Source organism: Streptopelia decaocto, assembly GCF_964273445.1.
Source record: "Streptopelia decaocto genome assembly, chromosome: 2".
NCBI lineage: Eukaryota > Metazoa > Chordata > Aves > Columbiformes > Columbidae > Streptopelia > Streptopelia decaocto.
In genome coordinates, this window is record NC_138655.1 from 158724909 (window position 1) to 158752008 (window position 27100).

At 40.6% G+C, this 27100-nt stretch overlaps 1 protein-coding gene across 1 annotated transcript in view; it reads right to left on the reverse strand.

The window, feature by feature from the left end:
• Positions 1-27100, reverse strand: part of DLEC1 (DLEC1 cilia and flagella associated protein) — a gene marked incomplete at its 5' end in the record, with an annotated part of 42488 nt that overhangs the window by 14927 nt on the left and 461 nt on the right. The window contains 25 exons of the mRNA XM_082044627.1: positions 134-285; positions 1416-1474; positions 1949-2134; positions 3145-3275; positions 3422-3532; positions 5254-5407; positions 5625-5764; positions 7542-7700; positions 8013-8143; positions 8345-8438; positions 10138-10312; positions 10821-10879; positions 12198-12390; positions 14874-15036; positions 15949-16035; positions 17179-17275; positions 18707-18843; positions 19560-19733; positions 20514-20601; positions 21009-21090; positions 21330-21550; positions 21800-21984; positions 23076-23186; positions 23720-23876; positions 26261-26437. Coding sequence (XP_081900753.1) covers positions 134-285; positions 1416-1474; positions 1949-2134; positions 3145-3275; positions 3422-3532; positions 5254-5407; positions 5625-5764; positions 7542-7700; positions 8013-8143; positions 8345-8438; positions 10138-10312; positions 10821-10879; positions 12198-12390; positions 14874-15036; positions 15949-16035; positions 17179-17275; positions 18707-18843; positions 19560-19733; positions 20514-20601; positions 21009-21090; positions 21330-21550; positions 21800-21984; positions 23076-23186; positions 23720-23876; positions 26261-26437 — 3423 coding nt within the window. The remainder of the gene's footprint in view (positions 1-133; positions 286-1415; positions 1475-1948; positions 2135-3144; positions 3276-3421; positions 3533-5253; positions 5408-5624; positions 5765-7541; positions 7701-8012; positions 8144-8344; positions 8439-10137; positions 10313-10820; positions 10880-12197; positions 12391-14873; positions 15037-15948; positions 16036-17178; positions 17276-18706; positions 18844-19559; positions 19734-20513; positions 20602-21008; positions 21091-21329; positions 21551-21799; positions 21985-23075; positions 23187-23719; positions 23877-26260; positions 26438-27100) is intronic.

The following is a 27100-nucleotide window of genomic DNA, read 5'->3' on the forward strand; positions in this document are numbered from 1 at the left end:
AATATCTACCCTGAATTTTCACAGGAGTCCAAACAAATTGAAAATGTATTTTTAACAGAAAGGAATCTGGGAAATAGGATTGGTGTAGGATGTGCCATAGCAATACTTCACTTGGAGCCGAAGCCCCACCTACCATACAGACGAGATGATCCTGGTACTCTCCCCACATGTTGTTGTAAGCTGTTATTTCTACGATTAGCTGCTGGAATGCTTTCAGAGATCCCGTGGAAGGTTGGACATGGAAAGCTGCTCCCTTCCCATGAGACAGCACTGCTGCTGCCAACTCTGAAAGAGCACAGCAAAGCAGCATTTGATGAATTTTGAGGAAATGGAACAAAGTCAGCCTTTCAAAGAACATATAGGACTATATTTTTAGCTGGTGTTAATCAGCCTGATCTCACTGGTTTCCAAAACACCTGGGATCATTTACACAACCCGCATTTATTCTACTTGACTGAAGTTCCCTTCTGCAGCAGGTTTTTGGTTTTGAGAGTTAGTTCTTGCAGGAGTTATTTCACAGGAAGACTCCCTTCCAGCAACCTGATCCAGAACTGCGTTTGAGATACACAAGGCACTAACTGGCTACATGACAACACACCCTCAATTTCAGAAAACGAAAAATAAGCTGAAATTCTTGCTATCTTGTTATCTTTCTAATAGCAGCTGCCTGCTTACATTTGTGTGCTCTTCAACACAAAGAATTAATTCCAAAGAGCAAGGCCCTTCCACATTCGGAGCTACCTAGCCTCCTAAACCAATAAGCTTGTCAGAACAGCATTTTCTCAATCTTAAGTACTAATTCAACAGCTGAAAAGCTCTGTCTTTGTAACAGATACACTATGGCAAAGTACCAATATGTCCAAGTTTTATTTTGGATACAGGATACACATCCACACTTTACAGCATTTCGCTCCCATTTCCCCCCTCCCTGGGTCTTGTGTGGCTCCAAATATTATTACTTTTTCAGTTCAATACATCAGGAATGATGGATGGGCTGTGCTGTAGCTTTCCACAGTGGGGAGAGCATATGAAAGGGTTTGAGGGAGAAAAGTCTGCTGCAATGGTAATGGGAGACTGTGGTGGAGGGAAATAGCCAAACATTATGCGTGTCATAACCACCCATCTTTGTTTCAAACCATTGGTTTCAAGAAAAATAAGAGGGAAAAGAGGGGGGGAGAAGGAGAGGGGGAGAAAGAGAAAAGCAGCAGGGGGAAAGAGAGAGATCGACCTCATGTTTATGCAATGTGGGCTTGTAAACTCAAGAATGAATTGAGGAACTAAGTTATTTAACAGTGTAGACTTCGACAGATATTCCAAGAAATGATGTACCCGACTGGCACATTTAAGGCTGAATTTGTTAAGTCAGTTGGCTTTTGTCTTCTCTCCACTGTGGGGACAAACAGCTGGTCTCATACCTGACCGTGCTCTTCTGGCTGCGTGTTTTGTGACAGGCCCTCGTCTTTCCAACAGCTGCCTTGAGAAAATAAATAATAATAATTAAAAAAATCACAATGACAATTCTGTGAAAGGAGTAAATCTCTGCCAAAATAACAGCTCTACCTGAATCCTAAATTAATGGCCATTATAACCTGAAGAAGGACTGCGTACAAAGTATTTTTTTAAAGTAACATCCTTAAAAGTGAATCAGCTTCAGAGTTGTAAGACTTTGCGTGCAATCTAACACAACAGAGCGGCCTTGGCTGGTGTAAACCAGCTCGTGTCCATTGACAGCAACAGCGTTTTGCCATTTACAGCAGCTAAATCCGCAAGCTGTTTCTGCAGGAAACCTCAGCAGCAGGTTTCGTCACCACAGTCGGAGTGAGAGCTTAAAACAACCCAGCAGAGCACAGCAGAAAGTCTCTCTTGTGACAGAGGGAATAGCACTCCATCCTGATTTCAGATTTAATCCAGACCTAAATTAGTCATTGTGCAGAAAAGCAAGACTTACAGGCAGATTCCTTGTTCTGGAGTGGGCGAATAGCCAGTAAAATACTCAGCTTCTAGTTTGAATGGAGCACTGATGCCAGTGTGGTTGGTAAGAATTAACTGACGCTTTACTACATCTTTAAATGCAACTTCAGATCCAAAGTCCAAAAGAAGATCACACGGGCTTTCGAATATTTGTCTTTTGTCACTGTCAGAAAAACAAGTTACACTAGTATTGAAACATCAGTCTTATGTGCTTATGCCACAGATAATTTCAGTAGAGTTTAAAATATCCAATCTGCAATGTGGTTGTGATGATCACTGTGAAGAGACCATGCAGCTTATGATTATTATTATTATCAGCTTTCACTGCTTATAATTTTTTTCATTTTTATATTTTGGGTAGAACTTTTATCATGTGCAACATGTCGGCCTACCAAATTAAAGCCCTTTTAACTTATATTAAAGTATATAAAGATGAGCATATTCCAAAAGACAGTAATCATACTACACATAAGAAAAAATAAAACAAACATCAGTCAGATATATCAAGTCAAAGAGGAGTATATTCATCTTTCTTTAATATGTCAAACAATGCAAGAATAAAGCTTAATGGTCCAAAAAACAGGGGCTTGGATGTGTATCCTGTGTCCAATTTTAAATTCACATCTAAGAGCTGAATTTGCAAACTTGTGGCATTCCTGGAGATAGTTGTTTCTCACAAACATGCAAGGGACTGCAGAGTCCCACACTTTTGTTACCATAGAGAAAGGTAATTTTTCATGCTCTTTATACATAAAAGTGTCAAAGGCAACTGGTGGCTGACAAGTGCCATGAGCACAAGGGAGAACAGACGTAACACATGAAGAAGAGTTTCACCAATGTGCAGTTAGCTTCACACCCGTTTATTATTAACGAATTAATAAAGTCACAGTTGTTAAATTAATTTGCTGCAGCTAAACAACAGTGGGAATGAAGTATCGCTCTTCTCCACTCTTCTCTTTGGCTTACGAGGATGCTGAATTTGGCTCTGGTGTAAAGCCAGTGCCTTTTCTTGACACAGGCACCAACAGTGAATCCTCCCAGCACATTTTACTGCCTACACGAGGAGGAATGAAGCTTACATAGATAAGTGTGTGATTTTTTTCCCCTCTCTACTGTATTTTTGATTTAGGAAGAAGTAATTTTTGTTCAGTTCAAGGCAAGCCCTTGATTTACCTGGCAACTCCGCTGTCACAGGGTATGGAGTAGGTGACATACAGTCCTTTTACTTCCCCAGAAATACTCAGAAAGAGGGGTTCAACCATGTCTTCTATGCTACAGGAAAGGACAAGGTCTTTCAGCTCACCCTGAAAGGAGAAGAGCGGAGAGTCCTTGTGAATGAAGCAAACATCACAGAGGATGTATATAAAATCCCTTCCTTTTGCCAGATGGAGGTAAGATGAGAGTGCCAGTGTTGCCGTTTCGATAAAATTGTATCCGTTTTTAAACTTACCGTGATGTTAGCTGACAGCTCTACGCAGAATTCTTTTTCTTCATTCGGACCCAAGGTGCCACTGGCTGGGCAGACGGTAGCGGAGCAGAAAGGTGCCTGACTTCCAATGAGCTGCCAAACAGAAAGGACAGACGTTCAGCTAACTCTGATTCTTTCAGACTTCCTCTTCACACCAAAGAGCATGAAAGACAGAATTATTCTCAGGTTTAGGACACTTTAAAGTAGCAACACATACAGTTTGTTGAGGTCTGCTTTACAATTCCCACGTGGTTGATAAGATCCTCATGTTACATTTATTCCAAATTACTTCAGGTGCCGACTGAGGCATCTGAGCTGAGAAAAGAGTCATTGTGGTTCCTCTCACAATCACAAGCCTTTTCCAGGTGAAGTCAACCCATCAGATACTGGAGCAGGACCCTAGAGGTGCCCAATCTCTCTCCACTGACTCCAGAGGTGGCTTCCAGAGACAACCCTGATGCTGGTACCTTCCCAAAGTGACTAACTGCACATGACATGGATCCAGAGGTTCAACACGGCTACTCACATACAAACATCAGATACCAAATAAAATCCTGTGGGCATCCTCCTAGGCTCAAGCTGTCCCAAAATGTTTTCTCATATGTCCTATATCATCCATATGCTCAGTTAGGATGTCTTGGGCACCTGAGGACAGCTTGGAAGGCGCTAAATACTTTCATGCAGGCAACTGAGTTGAACCCTGGCAGCCAGAGGAGATCTAAATGACCAGGCACTGAGTGTAGGATTCAGCTTACGAGCTAATTAACCTAATTGTACACACAGTGGGCATCAACGCCACCACTGTAGCCAACAGACATCCAGTTAGTTTGTGCTAGAGAGCATTCTGCAGCCCGAAGTAGGTGTCCATTTTAGGAAGAGCTGAATACTTCTCTGGACTCCATTGTATAGATTCAGTTGCCTAAACATGGGCACATAGGGTGGCCAAACCATATGGGCATGGCTGCCTGGTGTTACAGGACTTAGAACTGAGACCACACTTCTTGAGTGGTGCCTGGAGGTCAGGAATAACACCCTACAGCACCCAAAATTACACTAGCCATAAATATTCTAGCAACTGACTTCCTGCTCGGATTTCCATTGACTAAAAAGAGAGTTCAGACCGTAGTTTACATACTGATATTAAAAGCAGGGGCCGGAATCCGTGAGCTGAATCCCACCCAAAATGTAATATTTAAGCAAAATTTAGACACCATTCAAAAGCAACACTGTTTCTATGATCTACCGAATTAAATGCAAACCCTAAACTGCCATGGTACTTTAGTTGCTTACATCCTATTTCATAGGATCATTTTGGTTGGAAGAGACCCTCAAGATCATTGAGTCCAACCATAACTCTGGCACTAAACCACGTCCCTAAGAACCTCATCTACGCATCTTTTAAACCCCTCCAGGGATGGTGACTCCACCACTTCTCTGGGCAGCCTGTACCACTGCTTCACAACCCATTCCATGAAGAATTTTTTCCTAATATCCAATCTAAACCTCCCCTCTGGTACAACTTGAGGCTGTTTCCTCTTGTCCTGTCACCTCACAGAATCACAGAATCCTATTTGCCCTCACATCTCTGCCCGCCCATTCTCCCAGGGATGACCCACAGACAGTAAGAGCATATTAATATCAACTAGTAGTTAATTTTTTCATAAAGGTTGGTCTCAAGTTCTGCTCATACGCCAGTAAACAGCCATCACTACTCAAAAGATACATCAGAACAGCTTTTAAGAACAGTTTGTATTTTGATAGAAATTACAGTTTCTACCCCTGCTGTATTCTTCATCCATTAGAAGCACATTTACCTTTCCCCATAAGTATTTTGCTGGCAGCAGCGTCTGGTTAAAAAGTTTGCTGGTTGCTTTGGCAGGAACTCCGGTATAAATTTCAGTGAAAACTAGATGACTGGATATCAGACATGCTTGGGGGGTCTGAACTTCAACCAAAACAGGAAGGTGACTGGAAATAAACACACAGATGGTCTATTGTTATCGTTAATGAATTGTGCTAGATATACAATAGCACGCTGGAAAGAATGATGATTATGTTTATTTAGCAATATTAACGATTGGATAGTTCATTGATAGGTTACACAACCCCACTCCAAATTCCTCCTCTTTTTGTTTTAGGAGATAAAACTACCTAAAGTGAAAATCACACCACTTTTCCCCCTTACCTTCCTTCTCCATTTTCTACCTCTAGCTCTAATACTGTCTGGAAACGCCGGCACAGCAATGACGTGAACTGAACTGACACGCTGCATATACCCAAAGGAGGTATTTCTCCAGCAGATGGTTGAATGGTAAAGGGAGATACCTAGGAGAGAATAAAGAGATTTCTTTGACACCTGAAAAGCAAATGTAAAATGCTGAAGCCACACGAGCTGATCAGGACTTGCGTGTAACTGTTTTTTCCTCAGATATGTCCTTTCTCTCAGCCCCTGGAGTCACACTCCCAAAAGTCAAGGGGCTGAGCAGCAGCTACACAAGATGCCGCAAATCGAGATTCTTGGACAGAAAGGTTGAGAAAATAGGGCTGGATAGGTGGAATTAGAAGGAGCACCAGTGTGGGGTAGGAACACAAAGGGGTAGATCCCATGCAGGAGGAATGGAGCAGTTATCTGTGATCTTCACTGGGATATGAAGATGCTCTGGGACGACAAAGTCAAGAGATTAAGTCTAAAATCTCTCTGGAGTTCCGGAAATTGTTGGGAATGGCAGGGGACAAAGGAATAACAGTGAGAAGTAAGGACTTGAGGACTGAGAGGACAGGGTGTCCTCTTATCAGGCACCTTTGATTATCATAGAATCAAAGAATAGTTTGGGTTGGAAGGGACTTTTAAAGGTCAGCGAGTCCAACCCCCTGCCATGAGCAGGGACACCTTCACCCCAATCAGGATGCTCAGAGCCCCATCCAACCTGGCCTTGAACGTTTCCAATAATTACTTGTTCTGTTCCATTAATTAATTGTAATTAATTAGTTGTTCTGAAGGAAAAGGGGTAGACACACACACAACTGTTTTGCAAGGGTGCCATAACCACCACTCATAAATCTATTCTTTTTCCATCAACTTGCACCCAAAGCTGGTGAGACACCTATATGATACATAGAAAACAAAGCTCAGGAACTCATGGGGATACAGTGCAACTTCCCACAGGCTTCCATCTCCTGATGCTCAATGGAAAGTTCCTACTGAACAAGCTCCTCTCTCTGTTGCAAAACTGACAGTGTATCCAGAAAAACAAAACATCTGGACAACATTTAGACCAATTTTGCCATGAAACAAATTAACTCAATTCCTTTCATGAGTAATCATGCCCTAAAGGCAGAATTTGGTCTTTTGTCGCAACAAAAAGCATTTACCCCAGAGCCCAGATTTCCTCACTTTAATGCACAACACCAAGGAGAAATCTAGCTACAAAGTCCACTGTGTGCCACAGATAATCAAAATAATGATTTTATTTTCTTAGTTTCAGGAATACATGATGGTCTGCAGATAGCAGCTGTCACTCAAACCTTCGTCACCAGTATTACGTCCAAGCTGCTTTAGTTATTTTGTGTGAAATGGTGGAATGAGCTCTGCAAAGACTGGAAGGGACTGCATTTGACACATCGCAGCCTTGATAATACTAAACAACGGTTTTAGTAATCTTTGTGGTAAGAAGTCATTTTGGGAGGCACCTGTGTGTTTCAAAACCATTGTTTAAAGCCAAAAGGCCCAATTCAGTTTGTCTGAGATTCTTGTTTGAGATGCTGATGTGGGTACATAGGACAAGCGTTCAACAACCTCAGTTCTGATAAAGTCTTGTCCTTTTATTTAGGTCAGCAGCAGATGAAATCCCTGTCATAGAGGAAATACTCCATATCTCTTTGAATCAGGCTGGCAGGGAATTTGTAATAAGTGGAAATAGAGGGAAAAAAAAAACAACAAAGAAGCATTTATTCTCAAAAGAACTTGCATACTTCTGGAGAGCCAGTCTCATAAGAAGTCACAGAAATGAGAACTTTTGATATCTGGGATGAATATTACAACTCCTAAACATAAGGAAGAAATATCTAAAGGGGAGCATGACCAGCTATAGCAGTGACTCACCTCTTCATTCCTTTCAGCCAGACAAACCGGGTTTTCTTGCATTCTCCATTGTGCTGGCAGCTGACACAGATTCTGAATCTCAAAGGTTTTTAACACACTCTCACCCCGCTTAATCAAACCTAACTGGAGCGATGGAACATCAATATGAAGAAGTGGACCCTAAGACGCCAGGAAACAGATGTCAGAATGGACACTTCTGCCAAAACTGCCTAATTAAGAAGCTACATTAGCTAATATTAACATTCATTTTCATGAAGAACAGCAGAAAGCAAATGCATTGCGTGTAATACAGAAAAACAATCTTACTGTCATGGGAATATCGACATTGGCTCAATAGTTATTAGACAACAAAAAATACCTCTTGTTCGTAACCGCATTAGATTTGTCAGGCCTTTAAGAGGCAAAAAGATTTATATGGACAATAATGAGGCCCCACAACGAGTCATCCCCCAACACCGAACTGTTTCGTACCTTAAACGCAGCCTCAACATGCAGCACAACTGGCTCTGGGCAGTGTTCAATTTTACACTGCAGGTTATGGCTGATGCACCCAGGTTTCCATCCAGTAATTGCCAGTTCAAATTCGCAGCATTTATTCATTTCTAGGAAAAAATAAAAAAGAAAAAATATCAGGGTCCTGTCTCACTATTTTGCAAAGAAACCACCTGTTGTGGTTACTGTAACTCCTGGAACCAAATTAAATGTCCTGTCGGCTCCAGTGGACTGGGGATCATTTTTTTCCACTCATACCAATTTAAATATTTCTGTTATTAACTGATGCTTGCAAGGCACAGACACTTTACCTATGGCACCAGTATGAGGTTCAACTTCCAAGATGTCACAGGCGATGATTTTCTCCCATGTGTACTTGATCAATGATTTGCTGTTATTCCACATCTGAAACAATTAAAATCAACGAGACAATTAATGCACTTGAAGCTTTCATAGCAACAAGCCAATTTGCTGAGAGTACTGATGCACTGCAAACCAGGTTTCACAAGTCTTACTTTACATACCTTGCGAACTCCAACCATATCATGATTTCTAAACATTATGACCTACTAATACACCTTGAATTTAGCTAAAGCATGCTGTTTCTTCACTTAAATCTTGAAATAAATTGAGCATGGTAAGAGTGGAAAGGCACAGAACTTCATCTAAACTCTGACTCGACCAGTACTAACTCAGTACCACACACTAACTACTGTTATTTTCATTATAATGTTTTGTCCTCTCCCTTCTCCTCTGTGATATAAAACAAGGACAAGAAGAAGTAGGATTCACCTGAGTAGATTTCAGGTGTCTGTAACATCATCACTTGACTTCATGTCCTAGGAATTCTCTTTTCTGAAAATAAAGCAAATTAGAGAATGCTGGGAGCAATTCCTCTGATCTATTTTAGCCTGGGGGATGAGACAAATCACCTCCTGGATGCTGCAAACCAGATCTATGAGGAAAGTTGAGAGCAGGTAGCTCAGATATGGAATCTATGCTGCAAACACTATATTTAGTCAGACTAACTCAGCGGCTACCTTCATGCTCCTGAAGGTGTTTCCTGAAACTTAAAGGCAATCCATTAACCATTCTTTTCAAGAATATTTGAAGCCTTTTAAACTTTTTTCCCCATTTTTCAAAAACGTTACAAGCCTTCAACACAAACTGGAAATCCTTCTTTTGAGAGCAGCCTTTATTTGCCAAAGGATCTGTTTGTGAGGGAGATGGAAGCGCTTGAAATCTTTGGCCTGCTCTTCAGATCTGTTTGGACATTATTTCTTAATTACAGCAAATAACTTTGTTCTCTGAAGCACAATCGTCTCTAAGCACAGTCCAAAGTCTTATTTTTTTAAGACTTAAAAAAATAGTTGGAGAAAAATGTGAGGAGTGTCATTATATTATCAGTAAGTGACTTAACTACCACACATGTAGCTGTACTGGATTACTAAAAGTATGAAATGCCTGTCTTAAGCTGAAAATGCACTTCTAAAAAGAGAAAGCATAAAAATAAATGCTGATTAGTGGTATCTTTAAGAAAAAATGGAAAGACCATTAACTTGGAAATGTCTTCCTGTTTGGCTCTTATAACAAGCCCATTATTCCCAAGTGAGTTTAAGATCCAAAGGATCCTCAGCTATAGAGAAGAGGATGCTGAGTGAGGGGGCAATTACAGCAGCACAAACAGAAATTATCAGAACCTGCAGGAAATAAAGTCCAGAAAGCTGCAGCACATCTGACTTTTGCAGCTCTTCTGTGCTTGCTTAGTCCTTTCAATAAACAGTGCCTCTGTTACAAAGCAATTAAATAATCTATAGGCTCTTCCTTCCAACTGGAAAACTTTTACTCTACAGGAGTGATAAGCAACAGGTTTGTGACCCAGAAAAACATTTACAAGGGTAATACTCTGTGGTATCAAACTGGAGAGATGAAAAAAGAGCAAAGTGTGCTGCCTGGAGCATGGGGCTGAGCAGACCTGCAATGCGGCCCCTTTAAAAATATTTAAGAACAATTAAAAGAGCATGGACTGTCTGATATCTTCTAATAACACCTATGGCACCCAGTGACAAAAAGCAGACAATAACAAAGTCAAAAGCAAACAAACCTTAAATGTTCTTCTGACATTTACACCAATAAAGTTTTCTCCAGGGATGATGATGGCGTATGGTTCCAGGAGAAGCTGAAATGGTTCTGTTGAGCCTTTAACTTCTATTTCCAGCGCTATTGCATCCTCTGCTTTGTATTCTGGGATGTTTTGAAGCATCCCCTCTCTTACTGAACTTTGGGAGGAAATATGGTAGAATTATTAAGCATTTTAAATCGGTGTTTAAACTGGACCCCATCTTTTAATTGCCAGATCAAAATCAATAATCATCAGAAGCGTCTCAATGACAAACTGCCAGTGTGCAACTATGTTGGGGACAATTAAAAACTGGACAAAAAATTCCAGTGGCTCTTTAAAGTGCCCCAGAACAAGTATGTAAGTTATAGGCTGCTGGGACAAACAGTAATAACAGGAAAAGCTGCTGGAAATCTCAGCAGAAAGTCTGGGAAATCAGCAGACAAAATGACAGCGTTATCTTTTTTCAAGAGGTGCAGTCCTGGCTCAGGCATATGAGGGAAGCTCACAGGGACACTCTTTTTACCACTCTAAGTTGTGAAGATAAAATAATTTACAATTGTCAGTCCATCATCACCAGAAAGACCAAGAATCCCAGAAACTTAATGTAACAGCAAAGCTAAAATGTGGCGACAGATCTTACCGGAAAATACAGTTTCTCTGCTTACCAAGGTGATTCTGGGATGTCCCTCAGTACCATCTGAATCACACTGTGATAATTCTTCAGCTACATACATAAAGAAGGATTTTAATGTCAAGTGACCAGTTATGTTGAGGATTAAAAAAAAAGGATGAAAAAGTAGTTTACGTCTAAAGGTTGATGATCAGAGTGCTAAGCTCTAATAAACAGTATTCAAACTCTAGAGTTATGACAAGAAAACATGTTTGATTGCAAGATATTAAGCCAGATTCTGATCTCATGGTATATGGTTCCAAGAAAAATACTCATTTTTAACATGTCTGTTATTATTTCCCTAGTATATTGCATACTACACACAGGCATCTGGAAATGCTCCCCAAATTGAGATAAGCATTGCTGCATTAACTTCAAATTTCTTCTAACTGCTCCAGGGTATTTAGCTTCATTGACCATCAATCTGATTTTGAATAAGAAACAACCACTTTTCCATCATGGAAAAAGAGGATGCCTTCTATATTCTAATGGGGGGAAAAATGGAAACATGGAAGCAGGCCTTACATCTGAAGGTCTTTGCAAGAGATTCATTTGTTTATAGAGAGATATTAATCTATGTGTTAATTCAATATATTTTTGTTAACAAATTAAAATCCTTAGGACATCATTAATATATTTTTCCATTAAGTATTAAAAAAAAAAAAGAAAAACAAGTGTTTAATTCATCTTCCATACTTACTTGAGGCATTCCTACATCTGTCAATCACCACAGCATGGATATTCCCACTCTTGGGCTTACTTTGGATTGAGTTTCTTTAAATATTGTGAGCTCATGCTCTTTATTTACATGGATGAGGGAGCAGAAACTAAGACAACAGTCACTGGCACAGCTGCATTCAAACATCATCGCACCCTCTTTCCCCACAGCTGCACACCAGCCTCTGTCTCTGCTATTGCCCCTTTAATTTACCCCATAGACATTCATAGGATCCATTTAAACCCCCAAAGTTACAGCTGGAAATGGTTTAAATAATCCCTGTTTTCTACCCAAACTCATTGAGGCTACAGAATGTAGAGGACACATCCCCAGAGCAGATGGGAAGGGGATTGTGGAGGAGCTGGTAACTTCACCAGCCAGCACAGCTGCAGTTTTGAGGACGTGTCCACAGTTTCAGTGTAAAATTAATGGTGTCCAATCAGTCCCAAAACCGACATGAGATCAGCAACTGTCTCAAATTTTGCAGTCAAAACATGTTTTCTTTTAGTAACTCTCAACATTTTGAGCACTGTTTATCAGAGCATAGTCCCGTCTAATTAAATTTAATTCAGAAAGCTGCACAGTAAGGCTTTTATGACTTGCATGAAAATACACAGCTGGAGTTTGTAGATAGGAAGGAATCATGAGCTGTACCTCCTGTGGAGTGTAAGTGAGAATAAATTCATGATCAGCGTGGGGAAGCAAAACTCCCTGCTCAGGATTTAGGGAGAAGGCTGACTCTGTGTCTTGATCATATTTGAGCTCCATCGAGGCTGCAGTTTTTCCTGGTATTAACGGTTTCAGGTTAGGCTTCATTATCTGCCAGTAGAAAGGCAGTTCTATGGGGCTGCAAAGAGATCAGTAAACAACAAAAAACCGTAATTAAAAAACAGGCATTTTTGAGTAAGATATTGGGAGAAAATTTTCACTTTTTCCACAGAGGGAATTCCTCTCCTTAAAAATTACACAGGTTAGACTTAGCAGGCTTTCTGATCTACAAAGCTGATGAGGCAGCATACAGAAATTGTACAAAGAGCATGCTAATATATGGAAGTACATTACATAAATATGCAAGATATGTTAACACTTTTTTTTTTGGCCTTATTTCACACAGAATCACAGAATGTCAGGGATTGGAAGGGACCTCAAAAGCTCATCCAGTGCAATCCCCCCATGGAGCAGGAACACCCAGATGAGGTTACACAGGAAGGTGTCCAGGCGGGTTGGAATGTCTGCAGAGAAGGAGACTCCACAACCCCCCTGGGCAGCCTGGGCCAGGCTCTGGCACCCTCACGAAGAAGTGTCTTCTCAAATTTAAGTGGAACCTCTTGTGTTCCAGTTTGAACCCATTACCCCTTGTCCTATCATTGGTCACTGAGAAGAAGCCTGGCTCCATCCTTCTGACACTCACCCTTTATATATCTGTAAACATGAATGAGGTCACCCCTCAGTCTCCTCTTCTCCAGCTCCCTCAGCCTTTCCTCACACGGGAGATGCTCCACTCCCTTCAGCATCTTTGTTGCCCTGCGCTGGACTCTCTCCAGCAGTTCCCTGTCCTGCTGGAACTGAGGGGCCACAACTGGACACAATATTCCAGGTGTGGTCTCCCCAGGGCAGAGCAGAGGGGCAGGAGAACCTCTCTGACCTACTGACCACCCCCCTTCTAATCCACCCCAGGTACCATTGGCTTCCTGGCCACAAGGGCCCAGTGCTGGCTCATGGTCATCCTGCTGTCCCCAGGACCCCCAGGTCCCTTTCCCCTACACTGCTCTCTAATAGGTCATTCCCCAACTTATACTGGAACCTGGGGTTGTTCCTGCCCAGATTCAAGACTCTACACTTGCCCTTGTTATATTTCATTAAATTTTTCCCTGCCCAACTCTCCAGCCTGTCCAGGTCTCTGATGGCAGCACAGCTTCCAGTGTCAGCCACTCCTCCCAGCTTCATGTCATCAGCAAACTTGCTGATAGTACACTTATTTAACTTGTCATATAATGCAACTTCTAGGAACCTCTGTAATTTTGCTTTCAAGAATCTGAGGTCAACAGGAGCGTTCCTGCTGATATCAGTATGTTTGCATTGGATCACTGCTGATGATCTGCATAAAATTCTGAATTTAATCCAAGTGCAAGCTGTGGCTTTTAACCACAACAAACCCAGAGGCTCCAGCTAAGATGATAGCAATGGTTCTGTAATATTGTTTGCAATCCAGAAAAGGTTGCTTAAATAGATTGGTTCTCCAGAAATATATTCCCTGGAATGGATTAATGGGTTTTAAAACCTTGCTCATGCTGACTTCAAGAACTTTGCCTTACTAAGGGGAAGAAGGACACTGGAATTTTAAAGTCAGTATCAATCACATAAAACCTAACTGATACAATTTCTTGTATCACTTTGTTCAGCAGACAAAAGCTTCTGCAACTTTGTTTCATAGAAATGCTGGCACCGGACGTGCAGGGACCGTTGTCATGATTGTAACACACAGAACATGTGGAAATTGGCATAGTCACTGTGCTAATTTGAGCATCCCACACACTAAATCACACTTTCTGTACCCAAACAGCACTTTGTTCTGGCACTATGCATGTGTGGTTTCCAGGTCACAGAACAAACTTCTGGAAATTCCCTGCAGCAAGAAGCAATTTGCATTAACGTATCTAAACGCAGTACTGACCTCCTCACTGCTTTGATGGTCTGCAGCCTCTAATTACTGTAATCATGTACATTAGCGTCCTTCTATTATTGCCCAGCTGATTTGGAGCAAAATCAACATGTCTCTGTGTTCAGTACAACATAATTGTACATATGGACATACACCTTGACCTCAAATAGCTTTTATATTTAAATCTATTAGAATTCAATAGTAGGAATCATGTGAAAGTTTTAATATGAGCAAGTTACAGTGGGATCCTGTTTTAACCACTGGAAATCCAGTGGGGTCCAAGATGTGTTATGTCTTGTCCTGTGGGAGAACAGACAGAATTGCATCCTTAGAACCATCTAGACCCTGTTAAATATTTCCTGCAGCCATCCACACAAATCTTTTGAAATTGTAGATTTATCTATACTGAGGCAAATACATTGAGCTTGGCAGCGTATGAACCAAATAACATGGCTAATGGTTGCCATAATGTTTGATCTATACACAATGTTCCTGCTCTGACGAGCATATCCTTGAACGTTACTAAATAACGAAGCAAAAAGAAGCAACGTTTCCGCGCAGATTTTATCAAGTGCATGAAGATTTCTCCAGCTTCAGAGAGTTTAGTATCACAAATGAGAGCCCCACCAGGATCGCAGAACATTACTCTAGTAATACCAGCTACATACGTGGAGTTTCTTATAACCATTTTCTTCTCCTCGGTGCTGTGTGGGTTTTGGGGCTCGAATCGTATGAGGTGCTTTGCTGTTATGTCAGTAACTTCACCAGGTTCAGGTTTGTTTTCTCCACCCATGACGAACAAAAGCTCCAGAGCTATCAGCTGTCCAACCCCTCGAAGAAATAAGTAGATATTACTGTTTACCGTTTGGCTATTAACGTTGTTCATACTAGTTATTAGCAGCAAATGCCAGCAATGGGCATTACTGATTATATCTGGTGTTTCCTCAAGTTTCAGAACTCCGAAGTGTTAATTGTACGATATATTCCTGATGTTCTTTGTTCATCAACATATATCAATAGAGGTCTTCACTTTGTGAATTGAACTGATTTGGATTTCAGGGCCACAACCTCAGCTCACTTACATCAGCATCGTTTTACTGAAGTGAGCAGTGTGTTCACAATGGTTGATAAAGCGGCTCCCAGATGTTTTGAGTAGTATATAAAACCAAAAATAAGCAGCAAATACACTAATAAAGAATTTCCAAAGGAAATACCTGTAATAAAGTTATTAAATAGACAAGTCAAGCCTAATGTTAGAGCATTCACAAATATATTACAGAACAAGCACTAATATTTACAATAATTTCACCTGCTTTCATTAGCTAATACAAAAACTGCCTCTCCTGAATACCCTAGTCCAAGATATGCCCCAAATTTGCTTCACACCCGAATGTACTTCTAGTTTGTCATGTTATCTTATTGAAACAAAAGCCTAAGAAATGAATTTCACCTGACTACAGCTGTTGTTTTCTGCTCCTTGATGGCATTTTACAGTTGAAGTTTTGTCTACAGTGGGTTAAGAGCTCAGTGCTTTCTGAATCCCATGTATTTTATGCAACAGGATGGAGTAGCAGTAGTAGTAGTAATAGTAATAATAATGAAATGCTTAGCATTTCACACTATCAGGGAACAAAGTATTTACTTAACCCAATGACATAAAATCTTATCGTTTTAAGCCATCAGCCACCACTCACATTATTTGAATATCTAAAACACGATCCCTGAAAGGTGTTAGAAACAAACCTGTGACTGTAACATCATTAACCTGGCAATTGTCACAAACAATGGTGTATATTTGCTGTGAGACTTCAGGAGTAGAAGGGAAAAACGCTACCTGAAAGAGAGAAGTGAAATAGCAACGTCTGTAACTGCTTTCTCCCCAGGAAGTAATAAACTTTAATTTGTAAATGTTTACTAAAGGACAGCTCTATTAGTAATTAAATCGTACATTTGCAAGGAAGAGTGTCACATTCCCTTAATACAGACTAGAAAGAAATAGATGTTTTCTGGGTCACAAAGCTTACCTGTGTGTATCTGGAAGGTCACCAGAAGTGTAGGCAGCCTGCTGGGTTAGTTGTACAAATTGCACCCTCAGAATTGGTCCCTTACTGAGCAATGTCACTGCTCCCTGTCAAGCTACAGTGATGTGAGCCAGGCAGCTGCTGTGTGCGCTCCCTCAGCTCTGCCTCAACAAAAAGGATTCAGGGGGCTAAAACTCTGCAACATTTGGCTCCAGCAACGTTCTTCTGCCTGCTGTCCATCACAGCCCACAAACCTAACTCGTGCTAAATCAATCTGATCCTTCCCTCCCATGTGTGCCTGGCCCTGCTGAAGCAACGCAGGAGGAGAAACGTTTCTCATTATTCACACCTGCTTGAGCTGTTCCTCTTATCAGCAACCAGGAGGTACTTGAGAAATGAGGGGCTGGAGGCTGGCCATGCCCTTGATGGCACTCTTCCTCTCTTCATAGTTATGCTATAATAAAATATGACCCACATCAGAGAAAGCAGAGGTGACAGCTGTTAATGCACACCTACTGCAGGATCTTTTTCAGGAAAGATCACAGCAAAAGTGGTGGATTTGTACCTGCTGCTCTACAATGAAAGATTTCTTGTGGTTTTTTTTTCCAAAATGTTCTTTCTTTTCAAGGAAGTTCAGAAAGGAAAAGTTACTTGGACTTGATGCCCCAGCTGGAGTGAAATAAGGACTCTGGTGTTCTCAGATTCCTGTTTTCTCTACAGGATTCTTTGCATGTGGAAAACCTGAGCGGGTTAAGGAAAACCTGGAAGCTGCAATGAAAGACCCTCCAATAAGACTCACAATTGCAATTCTTCCAGCATAATTGCACAAAAGGATTTCAGCACTTTTGTTCACACAACCCCAAATTCCCAAGGTCCGGCCAAGATCTTCTAGAATGATCTTGTCTGCTAAAGTATTTGGTAAGGTACAAAGACTTTCTCTAGCAGTTGGTACTAACCTCTACTGTTATAGTCTCCCCTGGAGCTAGCTTAAAAACAGCAGGGTGAATTCCAAAAGGATCTTGAATCACAAAACCAACAGCGGCAACATCCTAAGGTGTTTAAAAATACATTAAAAATTGATCAGGTTGTTTTTAACATACAGGGTTACCTAAAACAAGCAGTATGCTACAACATCACTGTTCTATCTCTTACGATCTATTTTTTTCATGTATCTGAAAAGTATGTGGCTGATGTATATGGCTCAATTAGAAGAAATGCTCCATGTTTTATTATTCACGTGGTGAAAGCAGGAGGGAAGGTGGCATTTCCAAAGACAAATTCTAGTGTCAGTAGCCCCAGAATTCATGCTCATGGAAGAACAGCTACACACAGAAGCTCTGCCTGTGTCTCCATACTTACAACTCACTTTGAGTTGGAACTGTAAAGCATTTCAGGGGGGACAACCTGGCACATCAGCTATCCCATTAGCCTTTCCTCCAGCACATAAAATGCCAATCTAGTAGTCACATCTTTTCTTCTTTGTCCCAGACCCTGTTTTGTGACGGAAAGCTAAAGACAGAGCAGTATTGGAGTAGACTGTTAGTGTCTACAGGTGCAGAAAGGTGCTATCTTTGGTGAGAAGGGAGAGGAAATAACATCAAGGGGAGGAGGAGGGGCAGGTGCCAAACTCTTCTCTTTAGTGATGAACAACAGAACCTGAGGGAATGGCAGGAAGATGTGCCAGGGGAGGTTTAGGTTGGACATCAAGAAAAGGTCCTTCACCCAGAGGGTGCTGGACAGTGGAACAGGCTCCCCAGGGAGGTGTCACAGCCGCAAGCCTGACAGTGTTCAAGAAGAGACTGGACAATGTCCTCAGACACACGGTGTGAACTGTGGGGTTGTCCTGTGCAGGGACAGGAGTTGGACTTGATGATCCTTGTGGGTCCATGCCAACTCAGGCAATTCTACAATTCTATGATTAATCAATATTAGAATTGATTGCATTTCTATTTGCTTTAAGAGTAAGATTAAAGTTCAAACCAATTGTCCTTTCTCTAATCTATGCCTACGTTCACCTCACTGCTGATCAAGACAACTTCTTCCAGTCAGCCTGGAGCACAAGCAGGAGGTACCATAGAATCATAGAACACCAGGTTGGAAGGGACCACAAGGGTCATCTGGTGCAACCTTTCTGGCAAAAGCCCAGTCTAGACAAGTTGGCCCAGCACACCCTGTCCAGCTGAATCTTAAAAGTGTTGGGGAATCCACCACTTCCCCAGGGACATTATTCCAATGGCTGATTGTTCTCACTGTGAATAATTTTGTATGGAGAAGATGTATGGGAAGATTAGTTTCGAGGATAAATGTGAATCTCTGAGGGAGGGGGACAATATAGATGTCCCTAGGAAGGCACCATGACTTCTGTGCTAATATATCATGAATAGATTAGTGTCAGGGCAACTACACTATATATATATATGTACACCATACCATACCATACCACACCATACATGTCTAGTATTTCCCTCCTAATCACTCACCCTGAAACTGGGAGGTGGCCAGGCTTTCTTTGGCATGATACAGAACATCCCAGTGCTAAATCCCTCATTTCTGCACAAAATCATCATTGATTTTATTCCTCCAACAAGACAGGAACCACAGTCTATAATGTGAGGCACTGCAATGAGTAACACAGAAAATCAGACTATGCGGACAGCTGGAAAAGCCAGCTACTTCTTAAATAAATCCTTACAGACATTACTGCATATCAATATGCTAAAGCTTTAAATTCTTTCAGTTTGAAAGGTAAACAGTATGAGGTGCATTTTTCTACATTTATCTTACTTTTTAATGGTGCTTCCTACTTAAAGACTTCATTGAATGATTATTTTTAAAAAGCTCCATGTTACAGGAAAGGTGAATTTACAAAAAATCAAAGCAGGTTTCAGCAAAATTAATTCTGGTTGTTACAGCTGAGGCTCGATATCTGAGAGGTGAATCCTGCAGATATGTCATATCCCTATATAATTAATGTAATGCTCTGTGAATATTAATTAACAGCATCAAATAAATAAAACATAATTCCTTAATATTTAGGATCAGTAATTACAGTTAGTAGTTTGAGAATTGACAAGACACAAACCTAGAAAAGTGGCTCCCGCTCACAGTGAAAAAAATGAGCTTAATGGAGCAAAAATAAATAGTTGAGGAAAAATTTGACAGGATTGCATTTAGGAGCTATTAAATCTGCTATGAGTGAAAACTAAATAGATATCCAAATGTAGAAAATGTTTGTCCACGTTTGTTTGGTGACATAAAATTGGAGACAGTCAAAGAAACAAACAAAAACATCCATATAACTTTAAAGAAACTTAAGAATTGGACATTACTGACATGTTAACACTGGAGGTGGTCGTTTAGCTTGGATCGGGATCACAAGAGGTTCTGATACTTGGGTCTCCACTATTATACAATCTTCATAATCTCCTAATGATTCAGGAATAAATTGGACTGTATACTGGCATGTCATCCCAGGAGCAATTTTTCCTCCCTTTCCTGGAAATTTTCCTTAGGAAAAAAAATGCAGGGAATTAAAAAATTCAAACTTCCCAAAGTTAGCATATGTATTTATGATCACATCTCCTTCGGGAAAGGTGCCTGTAAACCCTTCCCATATTGCCTAAATCAAGCTGATAAAAACAAATGCCCAGAAAAGGTTTGCCAGTGTAATCTGAACTCAAAGAAGACTTTTTTGGCCGAAATATACTTCTTCTAACTACAGAAAACAGAGTGAGGAGAAACCTAGTGCCGTTACCCAGTTTTCCTCTGCCAAAAGATAATGAGATTTATGTGGGGGCAATTAACTTCTAAATATTCCTCCAATGATGCAACTGAGATACCACAATCTCCTCAGGCAATCTACCCCAGTGCCTGGCTATCCCACTATAGGAAAGACGTTTTTCTTTCCTCTTTCATCTAATCTTCCTTGCTGCAACTGATGTATGTTATTCCTTGTTTTCCCCCACTAATGCTTTCAGTGGCTACTACGTCTGTTCCAAGAGGAATTTTGGATCTGACTCAATCTGGTTATTCTGCGGATACATTTCAATCTAACCGCAAACATTTTAATGTTAGTTACTCTTCTTGAATTCCTCATTAGACCATTTGAATCTGCTTAGGAGTTGGATGTGAGTGGTCCTAGAGACATGAGTCAGCTTTCAGTTTCTAAAGAACTGAGCACTATGGGTAGCAGAACCAAACAGAAAGTCTCTGAAAAACCTTTGTTCAAGCAGATAAATTACACCTCTTATGTGTTAACCTTTTAAAGGCAGTAAAAATAACCCTTACCTGGCCCAATGGCAAATGCTGAAGTAGAGGGGGGGATAAGTCTTAATGAATGACACGTTGAAGTGATGTTTTGCAGCTCTACTGTCGTCTTCATTCAAAAGAAAATAGAATATGCCATTGTATTTATCATCACTCATTATAACATTTACCATTCCCTAGTGCTCTGCTAGGAGTAGCTAATTTATCATCACAACCGGCCTAAAAATCTCAATTTATTCAATAAAGACTGAATCAGATACTAAAAAAACAACAAACAAGCAGAGACTGAAAAGGATCCCTTTTAGTTTTCATCAGTGAGTGTGTCAGTGGCAGGTATGAAAGAAGGAAGCTAAGGGGTCATTAATTCAATATAAGGGTCATTAATTCAATATAAAGAAGAAACTCAGACTTTTGTTAAGCTGGGGAAAGCCAAAAAGATTGGGTGAACTGCGTAGATCATAAACGGATGTAATGCTTCTCAGGGGTAGAACTAACCCTCTGCAAAGAAGTTCTTACCTCATAAACCTGGCCAACTTCATAATCAGAAAACAAAACAGTAGGTGGATTGGCAAGAAACACAGGAATAAATGAGGTATCACTGAAAGATAAAAATATTGAGACATTTCCTTACTGCCTAGTTCTTTAAATACCAATAAAATGAGAAATTGCAAAATGCATCCTTTGGCAAAACCAAAATGGCATACAGACATCCTTTGTTTCCTAAGAGACCATGCAGACATTTAACACCAAATATCTATGTGTGAATCCACAGCAATTCTATAGTGGAACTCTCTGAATGCTCCAGCTTAGAATCAATAAACTGTATATACTTCATACCCTTTATTATCTTCTGCTTTTCTTCTGGCTATGGTTTGTTCCACCTTTTTTTGAGAAATGACCAGAGATTTGCTTCCCTGCAGGGCATTTGGTGGGAAGAAGCGAGGGTTCTTCAAGTAATTCTGTCTTCTCTCAAGTTTGGCAAGGTAGGCACGCTCGCTTTCTTCCTCTGCTTTGCTCTTCTTATTTTTCCAGGCTGGCTTCTGGGAGGCACTAGTTTTCTTTGAAAAACAAAGGCCGTAGCGCAAAATTAAACACAGCAAATATGAGGATGATAAAAAAGGGTATCTGTACGTGCCTAATTAAAGCTATACAGCACTGAAAATTCATGTAGAAATACTATATTTCTCTTAATAGATCAAATAAGTAACGGGCCCAAATCAACATGTTGATATTCATCCTTTCTTACAGGAGCAGCAGGACGCCCTACAGTTCTGACAGACTAAACCAAATAAATCTGTAAAATGTACCTTATTTGTCTTTTTGGTCTGGTGGTCAAGGTCTGGAGTTGAAGGCAGAGTTAATGTGCTTAAAGAGATACGTGGCAGACTACTAAATACTTTCTGTAGGTGTGCAGGCATGTGGTCCTGCAAGACCGAAGAAAGACGCTGTCGAAAAGAAAATGAGTCTCTGAGGTAGCCAGGTTCTGATTTTCCTGCAATTCAAAATAAAATATAATTCTAGAAGAGAAAAGCATGAATTATAAGCGTTTATTCTATGCCTGGGTATATTAATTTATTTTAGTCTTGTTGATGGTGAAAATAGACTTTAAATCCTCTACAATTCATTTATAGCTTATTTTGCACAAATGAAGCATATTGCTTTAATAAGAAAGCTTGAGAAATACTAATTAAACAAGCCATACGCAAAGCAATTTATATGAAGCTCAGAGGCTATGTTAATCTTACAAGTGATTGGGACTTAGAATGTCCTTTTCAGTTGAAAAAGCACCTACATGTTGGACTTACGGAAGTTAGAAAATTGACATACAGAGGATGTACCATCTAGTCCCACGTTCCTATAGTTAGACAACAAAATCGTCACCTCAGAGGAAACTCTGAGATGTTAAATTTTTGGCTTTGTTTGGAATTAGGATGGAAAAAAACCCCTTGAAATTTGTGACTAAATTGATTACTCAATTGATTGTTTGTTTTGACTTGACTGAAAAACTTCATTTTAATTATACTAAAACCTTTCCCCTGGGCTCACAGATGAATAAAAGAAGTGAAGTCTTGACATTACCCAAAAGGTTTTTCTTACTGGTTTTCTTTTGCAAATTAAACTGATGTATTATTTTTAGAGCTGGAAAAATTTAAACCCAAAATAAAGAATACCATTTTATTTCACTGAAAACAGTTTTTACTGTAATGTGACACTTCCCTTGTCTGTATACAAGATGTAGTTGCAGTTTTGTGCTAATGGAATGGAAGAGAGGCAGAGAAGTAACAATTAATATAGGTTTTGTGTCAGATGGAAAGAACTGTAAACAAATCTGCTACCACCATTGAATTCCAATTTAAGCACATTTAAATTCAATAATCCATTAATTCCAGAGGAAGAGAATTTTTCATTTATCAATTTTATTTTGACAATGTCCCTTTAGTGGTATTTTATGCCTGTAATACTTGTTTGTTCTACTTTGGCAGCAAACTGTAAAAATATACTCAGATCTGCTAGATCCTCCAATGCTTCAATTCTTACAGTGTGTTCTAAGAAGTCTAAATGATTCTCTGCTTTAAAAGTTACCTCTTGGTGCTCTAGTAACAGGTGATTTATCAGTGATGTAATCATCAGGGCAGGTTAAATGATGTTTTCTGAGAAGCTCATTGTCCACAATCCACCTAAAAGAGGATGGCACTGCAACAGTAAAACAAACAAATGCAATCAAAACCAAAGGCAAAATCTTACGCCCTTAAGATACACTATCTTGGTCAATTCAAGGTAATGTTGTTTTCATAACTCAGCAGTCTCAGGTAATATTTTTGGATAGAGAAACAGTCTGGTATTTTAATCCCAAGACTCGGACATGCATCTCCACAATTCTAAATTCAGTTCAAACCCAGCTATGTAGCCATCAGAGAATCATTTGATGTCTGTTTGTTGCTGCTATATATCAAGGTGTATATTCTTGTAATAAAGTTACATGGTAAGCCATTAATTGGAAATCTAACACCTTGAAAATGAGCTGGTTCATTGGTTTCTTACAGTGTTAAACAGATGTTAACTCTAATCTCTGCACGAAACCCTTCAAAGTTGCTTTATTGATGTAAAGCCAAACTAAAAGCTCACTGAGTCATGTCAGTCCTACCAGTGATTCTGACAAATATTGCATTGGTCTCCAGGAATCATAAATATAAACTGGTGAGAGACAGTATTTCCAGAATCCTTACCTGATGGCAATCCGATTTTGTGGAAATCTTCCCCCCCAACAGCCTTCAGCATGTTTAGGGCCCTTTCTTCTTCAGCTTTTGCTCGGCTCTGGGCCCAAATGATCTTCTCTTCCACTATGTCAGCTTCCCTTAGTCGGCACTTGTACTCAGCAAGAAGCTGTCATGGGTGAATGTAGAGAAACAAGTCACAAATTATTTAAGATCTCCTTGCAAACAAATGTTTTCTTTGAGAGATAAATAAAGATAGCCCGGTAAAAACATAATTACTTTACAAGCATTAACTGGCCTGGTAAAACACCGTGATTCCTGTCATTTAACTTGCGCTGGGTAAGAAAAACAACCCAAGAAAAATACGTGAAAGATGAGGTTGAGAGAGGTTCTCCTGCCCCTCTACTCTGCCCTGGGGAGACCACATCTGGAATATTGTGTCTAGTTCTGGGCCCCTCAGTTCCAGCAGGACAGGGAACTGCTGGAGAGAGTCCAGCGCAGGGCAACAAAGATGCTGAAGGGAGTGGAGCATCTCCCGTGTGAGGAAAGGCTGAGGGAGCTGGGGCTCTGGAGCTGGACAAGAGGAGACTGAGGGGTGACCTCAGTAATGTTTACAGATATATAAAGGGTGAGTGTCAGGAGGATGGAGCCAGGCTCTTCTCGGTGACAACCAATGGTAGGACAAGGGGTAATGGGTTCAAACTGGAACATAAGAGGTTCCACTTAAATTTGAGAAGAAACTTCTTCTCAGTGAGGGTGCCAGAGCCTGGCCCAGGCTGCCCAGGGAGGTTGTGGAGTCTCCTTCTCTGCAGACATTCCAACCCGCCTGGACACCTTCCTGTGTAACCTCATCTGGGTGTTCCTGCTCCAGCAGGGGGATTGGACTAGATGAACTTTCGAGGTCCCTTCCAATCCCTAACATTCTGTGATTCTGTGTGAAATAAGGCCAAAAAAAAGTGTTAACATATCTTGCATATTTATATAATGTACTTCCATATATTAGCATGCTCTTTGTACAATTTCTGTATGCTGCCTCATCAGCTTTGTAGCTCGGAAAGTCTGCTCTGGCAGGGGGATCGGACTAGATGATCTTTCGAGGTCCCTTCCAATCCCTGACATTCTGTGATTCTGTGAACCCCTCTCAGGGCATGAGAGATTTCTGTCTTTTACCTTCTATGGGACAGTAGCAACTGCAATGTACTTTGCCTAGAAGCATAGGATTAAATTTAAAATGAATGTTCCCTCCTAGTTACTAGGAAGGTTTCTGAAACTCCAAAATATCCCAGTAGTGATATGTCACTTCTCCTGACATATTTTTGGTTCACTCTGCCCAGTGTGATAAGTGCTTTACAAGCACAACTCAAAAAGAAAATTCCTATCTCAAAGAGGTATTAGTGGGAGTTAAAGAGAGAATATAGCAAAGACACAAGACTGACACCAAGAGAAATTGATAGACATTGGTCTCAAGAGTATCTGTAGCCCACCTGAGCTTTCTGTAGACCTTTTAAGTCACAAGGTTTAATCTTTTGGCTCATTCAATTGAATGAAATATTTTACTTAATAGAATTAAATAAGTCCATTTCATTTTTTAAATAGAAAGGGTAGGGTGCATCTCAGTTAAAATGAGATGTTTCCTTCTGTCCTGCTCATCCCTTCACTGTCACTGGAATCCAGGATATGACCCCATCCCATGCCAAAGTTACTGCTTCAAATGGATCTGATGGACTGTGGCCTCAAAGCACCTTGTTTGGTGCTTTTTTATCCTTTTTCTGATGATACGAAGAGCCTCAAGTGACTAGTTTGGGTGCAACATACATGTTACGGACAGTAAACAATTGAAATGAACCTTATCCAAGCAGAAGCACTCCCATTTATTGCTCTCAACATACAGCATCCCCCAATATATTCATAAACGACTCAAATTAAATAAAAACTTCAGATTTTTCACATCTGATAACCTTTGAAGAGTATATGATGACACAAAAGTGAAAAAATACCTGTTGCTCAAGTCATCCAGCAACAGCCTCTACTTTTATACACTGATGATACCCATCAGAACAATGATTAATACAAGTATTTTGCATTTCTAGTGTTGATTTCATCCAGGATTCCCAAACAGTGTTGCTAATGGATTACGTGTCATAGTGCACCACTAGGGTAAGCATATATAAATAATAGTTTCAGTATATGGTTTCAAAATGCAGCACATGAGAATACTTTATTGCAACATAGTAAGTCTAATACACCGATCAGCAGTTACAGGGAGAAGTTGTCAACCAGTAGAACAGGCATTTAAAGGGTTACTGGTTATACTGGTTTTACTCTGAAAAGCCTTCTAGACCTGCGAATATCATGACGGAGCATGTGGTCAATATTAATTTATACGAAAGGTATATGAAAGGGAAACTGTGCTTAAGTAAATTTCCATTAAAATGTCAGTTCCAGGTTCTCCCCCTGCTTTTTTAAATTTTATTTTACAGCAGAACTAGAAATTACAAAGTAGCAACAAAACCTGAACAGAGCCCCAAACTCTGACTTGACTTTGACTTGTACCTTCTGCAGCTCCTCCGTGAAAGCCTCGTGATAAACATTGTCTCCTCCTCGGGACTTGATCCAGTTTGTCTCCAAGTCCGCCCCGATGACATCTCTAGTGTACAGGTCCCCAAAAGTGTCGGCCAGCAAGTGGGAGATGTCCTGAGGAAAGAAAAGGAAGATGTTGGTGCTGATGGCCTGAGATAGGATTGGAGAACCCGGGGTGAGATTTGAGGGCATGTGCAAATGGCTGGAATTAGTGAAATGAGGAGGAAAAGTGGGGGGAAAAGGCTGGGAAAAGTACCTGGGAAGGATCCCAAAATGTGACACACTGTGTGTGTGCATGTGAACGCTGAGGTGTGGAGGTGAGGAGAATAACAGAATCATAGAACGTCCTGAGTTGGAATTGACCCACAAGGATCATCGAGTCCAACTCCTGTCCCTGCACAGGACAACCCCACAGTTCACACCGTGTGTCTGAGGACATTGTCCAGTCTCTTCTTGAACACTGTCAGGCTTGCGGCTGTGACACCTCCCTGGGGAGCCTGTTCCAGTGTCCAGCACATTAGCTTGCCAATATAATAGGCCCAGATCAGATGTTCTACCTAAGGGCTGACACACGGAATAGGGCAAAAAGCCCGTGTTTATATGCCCCCCGAATCCTGGCTGCAAATTCCCTCCCCTGTTCCCCATGGGTTGGTACTGCAGGGTTTACAGACAACCCGACCCTGCCTCAGTTTACCTGTCTCATTAATCGAATTCTAACAACCCCCTTCCCCTTATTGATTTATTTAAAAAATGGATTTCTGTCTCTCTGTCAACCCTTCCCCCTAGCTTAACTTTCTAAACTTTAAAATCCAG